At 50.8% G+C, this 14,491-nt stretch overlaps 1 protein-coding gene across 3 annotated transcripts in view; it reads left to right on the top strand.

Annotated features, from left to right (window-relative positions):
• XPNPEP1 (X-prolyl aminopeptidase 1) overlaps window positions 1-14,491 on the top strand; it is a 53,616-nt gene that overhangs the window by 26,042 nt on the left and 13,083 nt on the right. For all 3 annotated transcript variants that reach the window (XM_028513162.2, XM_036027271.1, XM_028513166.2), the window contains 9 exons: window positions 280-343; window positions 1,543-1,647; window positions 4,664-4,756; window positions 5,072-5,215; window positions 6,948-7,043; window positions 9,509-9,590; window positions 11,061-11,271; window positions 12,851-12,940; window positions 13,564-13,614. In XM_028513162.2, the coding sequence (XP_028368963.1) occupies window positions 280-343; window positions 1,543-1,647; window positions 4,664-4,756; window positions 5,072-5,215; window positions 6,948-7,043; window positions 9,509-9,590; window positions 11,061-11,271; window positions 12,851-12,940; window positions 13,564-13,614 (936 nt within the window). The remainder of the gene's footprint in view (window positions 1-279; window positions 344-1,542; window positions 1,648-4,663; window positions 4,757-5,071; window positions 5,216-6,947; window positions 7,044-9,508; window positions 9,591-11,060; window positions 11,272-12,850; window positions 12,941-13,563; window positions 13,615-14,491) is intronic.

Here is a 14,491-nt window from a genome sequence, read left to right as displayed (position 1 = left end):
TTGGATCTCTTTCTCTTGACTTGCTTTTGTTCTCCAGAGGAGGAAATAGAGGCTAGTGGGAAAAGGTCCTTCAGCCCTTAATTAATTAGGGTCTTATGCGCTATGAGCTAATTTTTTTTTAATGTCTAGCCTTTTAGGCTAGACTGTCTGTTCCCTGAAGGCAGGTGCCAAGGATTTGCCGGCCTTTGTATGCTCTGCTGGGCCTAGCACGGGGCTGAGCGTGCCGGCCCCAGTATGGGGCTGCTCGGGGTCCAGTTCCTTGTCCTTCTTGTTTTCCAGAGTGAGTACATCGCTCCGTGCGACTGTCGGCGGGCCTTCATCTCTGGATTCGACGGCTCTGCGGGTGAGTGGCTAAATTCTCTCTCTGTTCTTTCTGTACTTTTGTTCGCCTCCCAAAAATAACTGGAACGCGTTTCAGCCTGTGATATAGCACCAAAAAGAAAATGCAAACCAGACGTTCCCCGTGGAGCCCCTGCAGAAAAGTGTGCGTTTCCAGCATCCTCCCGCTCCCTGCAGCCCCCTTGTCGTGACCCTATTCTCTATGCCTGTGCTTTTAAAGTTTTACAAAATTTTTACCTAAGAAGCGTTTTTGAACTTTCTATTGGATATAACATAAATACGGAAAATTGTCAATTAAACTGAATGTACCTGTGCAACTAGCACTGCAGATAATTAATAGGACCCTAGTATCTCCCAGCACCCCCACCTTAGCTTACTGGTCCTGCTTAATTCTCCAGGTGGTTGGCTTTTGATTTCTGACTTGTCACTTTCGCCTTAAGTAATGTTTATTATGTTTAGCTACCCTGGGGCCCTGCCCTCACTTTTCCCAGAGCTGCTGGGTACTTGAGACTCAGGGCGTGTTTCCCACTTGAGATTCACATCCCTTACGCTAGCTAGATTTGGCGAGAGCCCCTCTCTCCTCAGTTAGCCTCCTGCTTCCTTTGATGTAAGTGCTTGTGTTGGTTGGCACTTAGGATCGGTTTTGGCGGACACTTCTGCCAAAAGCCCAAAGTTCTGCCAGGCCTGTGGGAACTGAGGCTGGTAGAAGTGGAAGGCACACACTCCCGCTGGGTCATCAGGAACACGCACAGGGTCTTTCTTGGGAGAGGTGACACAGTCCTTTGGGGTGTCCGGTGGAGCAGATCGTGCTGATCACTGCCCGGGAACCGTTTCCACCTCTCTCTTGTTGATCATGAAGCCATTTGGGCTGGAGATCCACAGGCCCCCATTCTCCTGGCCATGACGCATGCTGCATAGGTTGGGGCCTTTCCGTGCAGGGACCAGTGTCCAGTCAGCCTGGGCTGCCTCGGGACTGTTTTCTTGAGAGCTTGGCCCACAGCTGGTGCTCGGTGGCTGTGTCTTCTTTGGCCCAGGGGCTGCCCTGGAGTCCGAGGCCCGTCTGCCCCACTCAGAGTACGGTGGGTGGCCGGGCCTCCTCGCAGGAGCTGGTGCTCGCATGCTGTTTGTCCGTCTGTGGTCAGTTTGTGCAGCTCTCGGGTGGTGGTCAGAAACCTTGCTCATTTCTTTGTCCCCTTGCTGTAGGCACAGCCATCATCACAGAAGAGCACGCGGCCATGTGGACTGACGGGCGCTACTTTCTGCAGGCTGCCAAGCAGATGGACAACAACTGGACGCTCATGAGGATGGGTGTGTAGAGGGAGGCCCATCCCAGCCTTAGCTGGCCAGCTCCAGGAAGGGACCCTAGAGCTCCTCAGGTCTCTTGGCTCTCAGCCCTCTTATGGGGTCGTGGGCACTTTGTAGCCTGTTTGGGCTGCCATACAAAATGCCACAGACTGGGTGGCTTCAACAACAGAAATTTGTTTCGCCTGGAAGCTGGAAGTCTAAGATCAGGGTGCCGGCGTGGTCAGAGTCTGGTGAGAGCTCTCTTTCTGGCTTGCAGACTTCTCACTGTGTCCTTACACGGCCGGATCTCTTTTTCCTCTTCCTCTTAGAAGGCCACCAGTCCTGTTGGATTAGAGCTCCACCCGTATGACTTCATGTAGCCTTAATTACCTCCTGAACCCCGTCTCCACGTACAGTCACACTGGGGGCTAGAGCATCACTGTATGCGTTTTGAGGGGATACAGTCTAGTTCACGGCACAAGGAAAACCAAGAAAATAGCATTCTGGTATACACATACCATTGAGCGTTCAGTAGTGGAAGGTTCTGTTTCAGGATTCTCATTTTAGTGACCGGGAACTGAGGGCCAGAGAGGACAGCTGATTTGCTGCAGACTGCATAGCTCACCGTGCACTTGACTCATGCACCTGGGGCCTCTTGTCTGTCCTTGGCTGCCTCATGATTCAGAGTAAGGTAGAGGTCAGGGGCTGTTGACAGCAGAGGCTAGGAACCTCTGCCCCGGAGGATCCTGAACTCGCTTCTGGCAGCTGAGCTGTGGGGAAGAACACAGGGCAGGGGCGTGGGTCTGGAACTTTCTTAGACAAGTTACTCCACTTTCAGTGCTTCAGTTTCCTCATCTGTAAAATGGGATAAAAATAATAGTGAGTACCACATAAAATGGTGAGAATTAAAGAAATAGTACACAGAAAGCATTGAGTTCAGTGTTTATCCAATACTAAGTGTGCATGTGTACTCTGATTTTTCATTTAATTTTGTGCTGTGTGTGGTTTTCCTTGTCACTAAAACAGCCCTTAGGAACATGGTTTTAGTGGTTGTACAAAGGTGTCTTTCTCCTGGATTTTGAACTTGGGAGAGATAAGGAGGGCAAAGGAGCTACCAGGGCCGAGTGAGGAAGAGAAGGCGAGGAAACACCTGATATTTCTTGTTTGTTGTGGAAAGTGAAGAGGAAAGCGGGTTGTCACCAGACTCACAGTTCGGGGAACAGAGGCTGTGGACACTGAGTTGACTTGAGATGACACCAGGGTCGGAGCAGCTAGCCTGCTGAGGGTCTGCGTGCGTGCACGGTCATGTGCGCGGGCAGGGGGTCCACGCTGTCCATATGCGTGCGCGCGCGTGTGTGGGGTTTATCCTAGGGAGCCCTTAGGAACATTGTCCTGGCAGTGGGTTTATTGCTGAGGTTATTCTCTCCACCTGCCCCCGCCCCTTCGCACACACGCAGGCATCTGTGGCTGTGGGACTGTGATGAGTGGACAGGCCTCTAGCCCTGTGCACTTTTAATCGTATGCCTTTGTGGTGGCTCATGCATCCTTAACACATATGCACATTTGTTTGTATGTTGTATGTATGTGCTAGTGTCCGTCCGTATTTCATGTATGAGCAAAGATTAATTGCTTTACTTTTTAGAAAAATAACCACAAATAGAAATTCTGTTTGCACCCCTGGGGGTCCCTTAGTGTGCCCCTGTGGCCTGGGCATCTCCCTTTGGGGCCCGGAACTCCAGCTGTCGGCTCTGTTAGCACTTTGGGGGTCAAAGGGTCAGAGGAGCCATACTGTCTGCCTGCTCCTTAAAGTAGGTGTGTGGCGGCCCCGGGGAGTGAGTCCTCGTTCCTTCCAAGCCCCCTCTGGTTGCTCCTCTGAGATGCCTCTCCCCTACGCCTGCCTTTCCTCAGCCGTGTCTCCGGTGTCGGGAGATGCCGGTGGGTTTGGTCAGTGAGTGATTCATCCCTGGGCCTTTGCCAAATACCTGTCTGCTAGGAGATGACAGGACTTTATCCTGTGAAAGTTATACGAGGGCACTGAAGAAATTTCATTAGTAACTGGCTTGTTTAGCTGTTTGAAAAAAAAATAGGAAAGACTCAAATAGCAAAATAACACCTCAGTGCCAGCTTCCAGGCAGTTTTTGTAGAACTGAGATTCATGAGCTCATTGCCTTTTAAACCTTTGAACTTCCTTTCTGTGGTTATGAGGTTATTGGTTCTCAGTAGGGAAAACAGTAAAGATAAGTACTGTTTTAGAATATGTGAACTTGCACTCTAAATGTGCATATATTTTACCAAGATGTTAATTGTTTCATAAAAATATAATTAAAAAAGTATACATCCCAAACATAGATGGCTTTCATTAAAGAAAAACTGGGATATCAAAAATGACTCCATTTCCTTTCTTGAAGCTTATTTAATATCCCATGACTGGTGTCTTGAAGACAGAAAGGGCTGTTTTCTCTCGGGAGCTGGGAAGCTCAGGAACCATGTTCAAGGTGGCAGTTCCTATGTGTCTCTCTCGAAATCTCTGGAAAGATTGTTTTGCTGCCGAGACTTGTGTTCAGCCCCCTTATTGGGTCTGTTTGTGGGGCTAGGGTCTCCGCTCTTTGATGCTGCCCCTCCCGACGATGGTGGGGGGGGCCCTGTGGCACGTGTTCCCCTTACCTCATGTGGGATGTAAGGGAAGCTCCCAGCTCCCAGCCTTGACCATATCACCATGCAAGGGACCGAAGGCGATGAGTTGATCTTTGCGATGACACAGTGCACCTATGATGCAGTGAGTCCTGGGGTGCCATTTTTACCAGTGAAAATCCCACTTTTCTTCTTTCTCACCCTTATGCTTTCTTTACCTACCATCTTAGACTTCTTGCAGCCTTCCAGAGGTGAGGGAGGGTCAGATTTTCCACATGCTGCCAATCTACTTTAAGAAGATGCTTAATAACGACCTTGCTGTTCTGCTGTTGGCAAATTGCATCCTTGTGGTAGGACAGTGAGCTTGGGCGCATGGCGAATTGTTTCTTATCGGTTCTTCCCTCTGTAGGTCTGAAGGACACGCCCACTCAGGAAGACTGGCTGGTGAGTGTACTTCCTGAAGGATCCAGGGTTGGCGTGGATCCACTGATTATTTCCACAGGTGAGTGAGCTTGGGCCCTTCCATCTTGGGTGAGGAAGTGGGTTCTAGGTACCTCTTCACCTTCCTTGTTTGCTTGTGGGTTGTGTAACGTTTTGTAGGCTCACTGTGACTTGGTCTCACAGTAGAGGTCAAGGTGAGGAGATAGAGGCAGGGGAAGGCCATCGGTGGTGAAGGTGCCCTTTTATAGGCTCTCACCCCGCACATCCAGCGCAGGGCCACGGAAGGATCACCTTTCAGAAGCTGCCAGGCGCCCAGAGCCCTGTGGCCTGTTACGGACATTCAGTTCACAGCTGGGCCGTGTGTGTTTCTCCTCAGATTACTGGAAGAAGATGGCCAAGGTTCTGAGAAGTGCTGGTCACCACCTTCTTCCTGTCAAGGAGAACCTTGTGGACAAGATCTGGACAGACCGTCCTGAGCGCCCGTGCAAGCCCCTCCTCACTCTGGGTCTGGATTACACAGGTCAGAACCACAGCTGTGCTCAACAGGGCCTCCAGCCGTGGTCCCCTCCACATGCCACCATTGTCTCCGTCTCAGTCCTCTGAATCAAAGTTAAGCTTGAGCTGGTGGAAGGTTTTGCCCCACCCTGGTACAGTGGGGCATTTGGTGAAAGCAGGAGCTTTATTTATTTCCACCGTTGCCACCTACTTACCACTTATCCAGAGTAGTTTACTCTTGTAGAGCTTTTCTGGGCAGACTTTGGGTGCTGCTAAAATACATATATTTTTAACCATGCAGCGGCTGGCTGCCCGTTAACGTGTCTGATATTGGTAAAGGAGCCTAGAGGCTTCTGGGTGCCATTTCCTTTTCTTCTGCTGGCATTTGGAGGCTTACCTTCCTAAGCCCCCTGCCCTCGTGTACCTTCTGCTTTAGAGGCTTTTGGGTATGGGTAGGTTTCTTTGGCCTGTGTGATCGTGGTGGGTGAGGAGCAGGGTCTGTGAACAGTTTGTGGGAGATGAAGATACGAGTTTATAGGACAGTGAGGGGTGCAGAGAGGAAGGCCTGGGAGGTGGGGCTGCAGGGGAGGGAGCCTGGGTGTAGAAAGAGGAGAGGAGAGGTGGATGGGGGATGTCTGGAATGCAGGCAGATTGCCCAGAGGGGTCCTGGGAAGAAAGCATTGCAGCCCGGACTCTCAGCCAAGTTTTAAATAGCATTCCTGTGTGGAGCTTCAAAGCAGCTTTTGGTTGTGGGGGCAGCCCCAGCTCACTCTCCTTGTGACACCCTCACCAAGGGTATTGCCCATGCGGAGGTGGGGGTAGGGGGTGGGGGATGGGTCCAATGAGTGGCCCAGGTCAGCTGCACATTTTCCATCTGCATGTTTTGAAATTAAAAAAAAACAAAACTGCAGTAGAGGTTCTGACCTATTGCTCATAGGAGAGGGGGGAGCAAATGCCGCTGGTAAGACTTCTGTTCAGCAAGCATGTGAGAGCAGGACACTGCGAGGTGCTGGGTGAATAGGACAGATGTCTTCCCTGTTCACAGTTGGCTGCAGCCAGAGTTACAAGTGCTGCTTGATGGCAGGTGACGGTGGTGGTGGCGGGGTGAGCTCCTCTAGGGCCTCAATGTCATCCTGGGTAGCAGCGGGGAGGCCCTGGCTGGCTCTGACAGGGCGAGTGCGATTTGGAAATGAGAGTCACAGTGGGTCAGGTTTCGGGGAATTCCTGTGATCTTAGGACTGGAAGGCAAGTCTGGCTGCTCCAGGAATGTGAAGTGGTGGGTGATACTCCCCCGACCTCTGAGACTGGATCAGCTCTCTCTGCCTGGTAGTATGTTTGCAGAGCTCCCTGTGCCTCCTCTGTTGCATGGACTTCTGTACAACAGTATAACTAATGGCTGGGTTCAATGCCTGCCTTTCCTTAGAGATTTGTAAGCCCCGTGAGGGCAGGGATTGGGTGTAGCTCAGAGCTGTAACAGCAGTGACCAGCACAGTGCCTGGCAGATGTCTGTGCCTGGGAAGTCTAGATGCTCCACAGACGTTTGTTGAACAAATGAATTTATTTTGCTGGTGAGGTAGCCAGGCCTCTCGACAGTCAACTGACTGGCTTGGACAGTCACACCTCTTGTACACGGCTTGATTCCAGGTTTCCTCTCTGCTCACACAACACATTCCCTGGGGTGTGGTGCTGGTGGAGAATGTTTGGGACGCGGGTCCTCAGAACCAGGGCTGAGGTTGCGAGCGTGCTTGTTTTTGCAGGCATCTCCTGGAAGGACAAGGTTGCGGACCTCCGGATGAAAATGTCTGAGAGGAACGTCGTGTGGTTTGTGGTCACTGCCCTGGATGAGATTGCATGTGAGTGCTCTGGTTTCACTGTTTGGGCGTGTTACCTAATCTCTCCTTTGGTTCTCTGGGAATCCATGTTCTCATGCCACTCAGCTTTTCTGCGTGGCCAGGGAATACTGAAGAGACTTGTGTCACCAAATGGTCATGTGCATGCCAAGTAGGGTAGAGAAAGGATTACAGGGAGTGGGGGAGGGGGAGGGGGCCTGGGCCCGAGTGTTTCAGCCAGGGCTGGTGTGAATTAACTCAGGGGTGATGTCCGCCTCTGGCCAGTCTCTTCCCGATTGTGACACCTACAGGGAAGGACGTTTTCTCTGTACATTGTGTGCCCGTCAACATTCATGTCTCTCTGCAGGTGTACAAGTGGGGTCATTGGAGACATTGTTTTCTTTATATACTTTTCCTGTGGTTCCCTAAGTTCTTTACTGTAAGAATGTTCTAGAAATATTTCTACCTCAGAAAAATTAGAAACTGAGAGTCTGTTACAAAGCTTTTCGACACAATAGCTGTTTCTCAAAGTTTAAACCTTAAATTACCCTCAAGTAATTACTCAGTACCTTCTGTTATCTTCTAGAACTCTGAAGGAATCAGGTTGAGCCTTCCTGTGCTGTCTGCCGTTTTCTGACTCGATTTGACCCAGGATAACTGGGAAGAGGCTCTGCCTTAACTTTTTGTTTTCTCACTAGTGAAAGAGACCCTAAATAGTGTCCTACCTCTCTAGCCCCCAGCCCCAGACTGTGTCAAGTGTATCAGTGACTTACATCCCTAATTAACTTAATAACCTCAACATCTGAGAAAATGACATATAAAGCTAATTTCTCCCTTTGGTTACTTAAAAACAAAAACAAAAACACCAAACACAACACACTGCCATTGTGGAAGATCTTGAAAATGCAGAGGAAGTAGAAAGAAGAAAAAAATTACCAATAATTGCGTTACCCAGAGATAATCATTTTTAATATTCTGTGCATATATAATCTTGCAGCTTGAGTTTTTCAGTGTATCAATATACTCTAAGCAGCCCTGGCTGGCGTAGCTCAGTGGATTGAGCGCGGGCTGCGAACCAAAGTGTCACAGGTTCAATTCCCAGTCAGGGCACATGCCTGGGTTGCAGGCCACGGCCCCCAGCAACCACACATTGATGTCTCTCCCTCTCTCTCCCTCTGTCTCCCTCTTTCTCCCTCTCTCTCCCTCTCTCTCTCCCTCCCTCCCTTCCCTCTCTAAAAAGAAATAAATAAAATCTTAAAAAAAAAGAATCAAGAGAACATGACCTTACCAGAAAAAATATATACTCTGAGCATGTATAAGCACGATTTTAACTGATTACTAGATATCCTGGCATATGGTTATACCACAGTGTTCTTAACCTTTCCCCTAGATGACCTTTGGTTAATTCCAGTATTGCCACGATTTTATTATGATACTGCTATCAAAATCTTGGTGCATCAGAATTTGTGTCTTAGTTTCTGATCATTTTCTTCCTGTTTCTGGTCGGCTTTTAGCGGTGTTATTACGGGTAAGGGAGTACCTGCCTGGTTGGGCTTTATCTCGCCATTTACCTGGCAGAGAGGTTGTTACAGGGGCCCAGGAGTAGGCCCATTCTGCCACACCCTTGCCAGCGCCAGGCGCTGTCTTTTTTTTTTTAATGCTAGTTTTGTCTGATAGGCAGAAAAAAAAAATGTTGCCTCACCACTTTACTTTGAGAAGCCATTATTTTAAAATAGAGGCAGTCTCTTTCCCCCCACTGCCTTCTGGCAGTCTGATCCTTCGGAGGAAGAGCACTGGGTCGCCGGAAGCCCTGGAACTGGAGCTGGGCTCGGGGCTGGTCCCTCTGGTTTCTCAGACAGGCAGGCGGTGACCTCACCAGACCCCCTGACGCTGGCTGTAGGCGGGCCCTCCACCCAGCCCAGCGGCCCTGCTCACCCCCGGGTGGGCTGCAGGCTCAGGTTTCAGCTGGGGGCCCCTCTGACTCACTGCTTTTGTTCCTTTGCCGGGAAGCTCCGCCTCCACGGGGCCCAGTGACCCTCAGAGGGAGGGCCTCAGTTGGCCTGGGTCCTGGTGGGTCTCAGTGTTTCTGCCCTAGGTTGTTTGCCTCAGGAGGGAGGCAGTGCTGGGCTCCTTCCCCTTTGTTTGGGAGTGCCAGAGGCTTTGCTACAGCGGGGCCTGGCAGGTCACCACCAGGCGGACCATTTCAACTCTTTGTTCGGCGGGCATTTCTTGTGTTTTCTGACTAATGACTCCTTCGTTCCCTCCTTGGGACAGTGAGGTGGCCTCTCAGGAAACAGTTCTGGTGCCATCATTTGGCGGCCGTGAGCAACTGCAGCTCAGAGGTGCGCAGGAAACGAGGTGCCCTGCCTTTCTGAGAGAAGCCACTGCCTTCTTCCCCAGCAGCCAAAGCTCTCACCCGCCCTACAAGCCACCCCTTAAAATCTCAAGTCGGGCAGGTGACAGGGACTCTTGTTTTTTTTCTTTTTCAGGGCTGTTCAATCTCCGAGGATCAGATGTGGAGCACAATCCGGTATTTTTCTCCTACGCAATCATCGGACTAGAGACGATCATGTGAGTTTGCCCCACACCTGCAGTCCTTCCCCGAGGCAGGCAGCTCCCGCCCCAGGGTGCCCCTTTCTGGTCGGAGCCGCCTCCGGCCACTGCCTTACGTGCTGCTGATTCGCGCCTTTCTCCTGGTCTTCCCCTCCTGCCTCCGTTTTCTCTCCCTTCCTGTCTTCGTTAACAGTAGGTATTTATGTACATCATGCCTTTATCCTAAGTGACTGAAATCTGTGAAAGTCTCTACAGTACTTCGAGATAAAAGAATAGCTAGGCAGGGACATCAAAGCAAAATCAAGTGAGGTTAGTTCCCAAAATTCCCGCTGCAAAGTCTCGTTCAGGCCACACATTTGACTCCAAGTGTTCTAACGGCCAGAGCAAGGGGTGTATGGCTCAGTTAACACAACCTGGGTTCACAGTGCAAATAAACCCAGTCATTTTCGAGGTCCGAATGACACAGGAAGACTCCCCTGAGTCACACCTCCCCAAATCATAGTTGATCTTTTAACGTGTTGCCTGTGGCCTTCCTGCCATTGCTCTGCCAGTTAGGTGGCTTTTTGCATTCAGGCAACATAGGTATTGAGTGTCTGTTATGTGCTAGGGTCTCTACGGGCTGCTGGGCTGAAGGAGACAGACAGGGTCCCTGGTGAGGGTTGGGCAGATGAGTGTCTCCCCGGGGGATTCTGGGCACCAGCTGGTCAGTGGGATGGGCACAGGTGTAGGGGAGGGGCCTGAGCTAGACTTGGGGTCAGAGCAGACTCTTGGGGAAAGCAATACTGGAGCAGAGATTAGGGTACATGGGAGGGAGTTGGCTAGGTGAGTGGAGGGAGGGTGGCTAAGCATAGGGAAGGGTGCTTCAGAGGCTTGGGCAGGAGAGAGCACAGTGCATGTGGGTGGACCACAGAGTGTGAGGTGAGCAGAGGCTACATAAAGGGAGGCCTCTGGAGCCATGCTCAGGAGCTTTGGCTTTTACCCCGAGGACAGTGGGGAGCTACTGAATGAGTTTTTCACAGGGAACCGCATGATCGATCAGCCTTGTAAATCCTGAAGAATATTGTGGCTGTGAAAAGCAGGATGGGTGGGAAAGACTGGAGGCAGGGAAACCAGGTTGGAGGCTGTGGCACTAATTCAGCTGAGAGATGGCAGTGGCCTGAACCAGGGCATTGACTGGGCAGGTGGTGGCTAAAGCTGGACAGATTTGGTGAGCGTTTAGGCTGTTGGGCTAAAGATTTTAAGGAGAGGGGGTGGGGTACCAAGGGGGGCAGTGCCCAGATCCTGACTCAGGAAATTGTTGGGTGGATGGTGACAGTATACACAGGGACAGTGTACAGTGTGCAGAGCAGGATTTGGGAAGGGGCTGGGGAGCAGGGCAAAGCCGCTTGGTTTGGATTGCCAGAGGGTGGAGCCTGGTGTACGTGTGGGTCTGTGCTCCCGTTCATGAGCCCTCCTTTTTCTGTCACCTCACCTGCGGCCCCTCTGCAGGCTCTTCATTGATGGTGACCGCATAGATGCCCCCAATGTGAAGGAGCACCTGCTTCTGGACCTGAGCCTGGAAGCCGAATACAGAATCCAGGTGCTCCCCTATAAGTCCATCCTGAGCGAGCTCAAGGTCCTGTGCAGCAGCCTCTCCCCGAAGGAGAAGGTGTGGGTCAGCGACAAGGCCAGCTATGCCGTGAGCGAGGCCATCCCCAAGGTTGGTAGCCACACTGGAGCCCATCTAAACCCTGCCACAGTCCAACCGCTGTTCCCCGCCCAGTCCCGGCATCTCGTAGCTTTGTCTTTGAAGCAGGGGCTGGTCAGGCAGATCCCCAAGGTGGCTGTTGGGTCAGAGGCGTCGTCTCCCTGGGTGAGCCCTCTGGGCTGGAGCCATTCGAGCGTCTGAGGGCCCTTAGAGCCCATCGAGCCCGTGTTTCCCAGGGTATGGCATGAGAGGTGATTTTAGGTGGTGTACATTAACACTTTGGTTTATTTCAAAGTGTCTGTTTTAAAAGTGTTTTAGTGTTTACTAGAAAAAAATATATACCTAGCATATGAGACCATGATATACAAATCATTTCCTAAGATAAAGTCGAGTTTAATAAACTAAGTTGATTTAAAGATAGTTTAAAGAAAAGCATTAAGTAAATAAGAGTCCAGGGGTTCGGCATCTAGGGTCGGAGCTCTGCAGGTGGTATGAGACGGCTTGAAGTTTGGGGAACATGACTTCATCCCCGACCCCCCAGCATTTTGTAGATACGGAGATCTGAGGCCCAGAGAGGCTTGGGGAGTTGGGGATTTGTCCAAGGTCGAATAGTAGTGGTAGCTCTGCCCTTGACTGAACTTCTGCTGAGTGATACCCATCCCTGCATTTTAACTGGGGCCCAGGGCGGGCCTGGAATCCAAGCCAACTTAGATGTCACCATTTTGACTGTCCTGCCCTGGGTGTCTGGCTTCCAGGTGGCCATTGACAAGCCCAGTGATGTCCCTCTTCTCAGTTAAGTTGTGGGCCACCTGGGGAGAGCCCAGACCTTGCCCTCTAGACTTGGCGTGTCATCACACCCCTGTGACTGTCACAGGGTGGGACTGTCAGTTGCTCAGAGCTCTCCTTCTTGGGCTCACGTGGGGATCCTGCCTGCCCTCCCTGTCTCACGAAGGGTGTGTGTGTGAGCGAGAGAGTACGGAGAGCGGGGGGAGCAGAGGCCGTCTGAGAAGCTGTGTGCAAGTGCACGGTGCTGCCGAGTCCCGCCGCCCTGTAACACAGGCTGGACTCTAACTCGTTCTCCCGTCGGGAAGGGTTTTGCCGGCCCTTTAAGATCAGACTGTGACTAGTAATTGAGGTGCGATCCCTGAGCGAGAGGGGGGACGAGCCGGAACCCCCCCTCCTTAGTCACATGTGTCCCCAGACGCTGGGAAGGCCTCCTTTGGGCAGCAGTGAAGGGGTTGTTTCGGTCCAGCTCTGAGCCCTTGGTGGACTCTGACCACAGCTACAGAGGCTCGAAAAGCAGCATCTTGCTGATGACAGAAGACAGTCTCAGAGACGTAAGGGGTTGGGAGATTGAAAAGAAATACTCGTTAGATGTACTTTATCTTTTTTTGGTGACCTCCAGCCCCTTTTGCTAGGCTCAGAGGCATCAACCAAAAGAAGCAGGTCTTTGGGTCTCCCGGTTCGGCCAGCTCGGTTGGGCCCCGCGTGGGAACTCTTCAAACGATTTGTCTTATGTGGTATGCTGGGCGAAGAGGTGATCACCTTGGCCTTGGGCTCAATTTCCCATCCTGTTGCCCTTCGCCCCTAGGGACATCGCTGCTATATGCCTTACACACCCATCTGCATTGCCAAAGCTGTGAAGAATTCTGCCGAATCAGAGGGCATGCGGCGAGCTCACGTGAGTAAAGCGGCCTGTGCAGAAGGGGGGACGTGCGGGGCTCAGAAGGCCCAGCTCCTCACCCGCTCTGTGGCCTGGAGCTTGGCACAAGGTCGGAACCTCTCTGAGCCTTCCAGGTTTAATGACATAAGATACACTTGATGGGCTAGATCTTTACAGACTCTAACATACAAGACAAAACGAGGTGATGATAGTATAGAGGATGGTGGTGGTGATGAGGATGAAAGTGAAGAAGGAGGAGCCTGTTAAAAGGCCAAGGCTGTGTTTCAAACCCCATGGAGTGAGACCCACGGAGGGTCTAGAAAGATCTGGGGCTCAGAGATGGCTTTTGATGGTGGCCTGTCTTTCCTGGCCCTGGGAGGACAGAAGGGAGCCTTCCCAGGGAGCTGCGTGCGCTCCGAGGCGGGCCCTGCCGCGCTATGCCTGCTCTGCTGAACGGCAGAGGAGCCCTGTCCCCGAGAGGGGGATGTGGCAGGCTCGTCCCAGGAGGTGCCCGTGGCCCCAGGTGCTGATGGTTTGTGCCGGGAAGGCGCAGCCCTCCAGTGTCACATCGGGGCTGGGCTCCGCACGCGCTCGCCTGCATTGCAGCAGTAACTTAAAAAACGTCTCCATTGTTTGCACAGGTAAAAGATGCTGTCGCCCTCTGTGAACTCTTTAACTGGCTGGAGAAAGAGGTGGGTGCGTTAGTCTTTGTTTAATGTGCGGCTACAGATCGTCCAGGGATGAATACGTGTGGTTCTGACCGAGGCACCTTCTGTGCCCCGGTGACCATGGTGTCTCAGATCTTCGTCTGATTTTAGTGCTCTCTTTCAGTAGTTGTTTTCTGGGAAATGTTTCTGTGTGTATTTAAAGATTCTTTAATTGTGGAAAATAGTAACAAGGATGAAGACATTTGTTAACAGAATGGATCCTTTTGGGGTTAAGGAGTTGTCTTATAATTAGGTGGAATTTCATTATGGGGAAAAATGCCTCTCATGATAATATTATAAGGAAACTGATTGTGTTCAGAGAAAAACATCTTTCTGTACATTTTGAACATCAATTTAAGGCATTAAACTTTCTGTGTTACGTAGACTCTTAGCCATTAGTTTCCTGCCAGTTCACTCCCTAGGGTTGACAGGATGGTGATTCTTTGTGCTGTTGTTACATGATATCATGTTCCTTTTAAACAACTAACTAAACAACTCTTTAAAAGTAGCTTAAATTTGAAAAATATCACCCATATTGCCACCAGTGTAACTCTTTCTGGCTGTTGTTCTTCTGTGTAGATCATTTTTACTCATCTCTCGGTGCATGAACACGACTGTTTTGTGTATTGGATTTACTTCGTATCGTAGTGTGAGCATTTTCCATGTGCTTTAATGTGTTTAAGAAATGATCCAAACAGAGACTGTATTCAGTGGCCAGATTTATTTACCAAGTCCTCCTATTTTCAGATGTTTAGCCTGTTTTTACATTTTTTTTTTTTGCTATTTTCAGTAACCCTGTAACAATATCGTTGCATTTATCTTTATTATTTATTTAGGATGACTTTCTTAGGAGGGGATGGGT

This window comes from Phyllostomus discolor, chromosome 5 (genome assembly GCF_004126475.2).
Source record: "Phyllostomus discolor isolate MPI-MPIP mPhyDis1 chromosome 5, mPhyDis1.pri.v3, whole genome shotgun sequence".
Taxonomy (NCBI): domain Eukaryota; kingdom Metazoa; phylum Chordata; class Mammalia; order Chiroptera; family Phyllostomidae; genus Phyllostomus; species Phyllostomus discolor.
The sequence above is the reverse complement of the archived record's forward strand: the minus strand, read 5'-3'. Positions and strand labels throughout refer to the sequence as shown.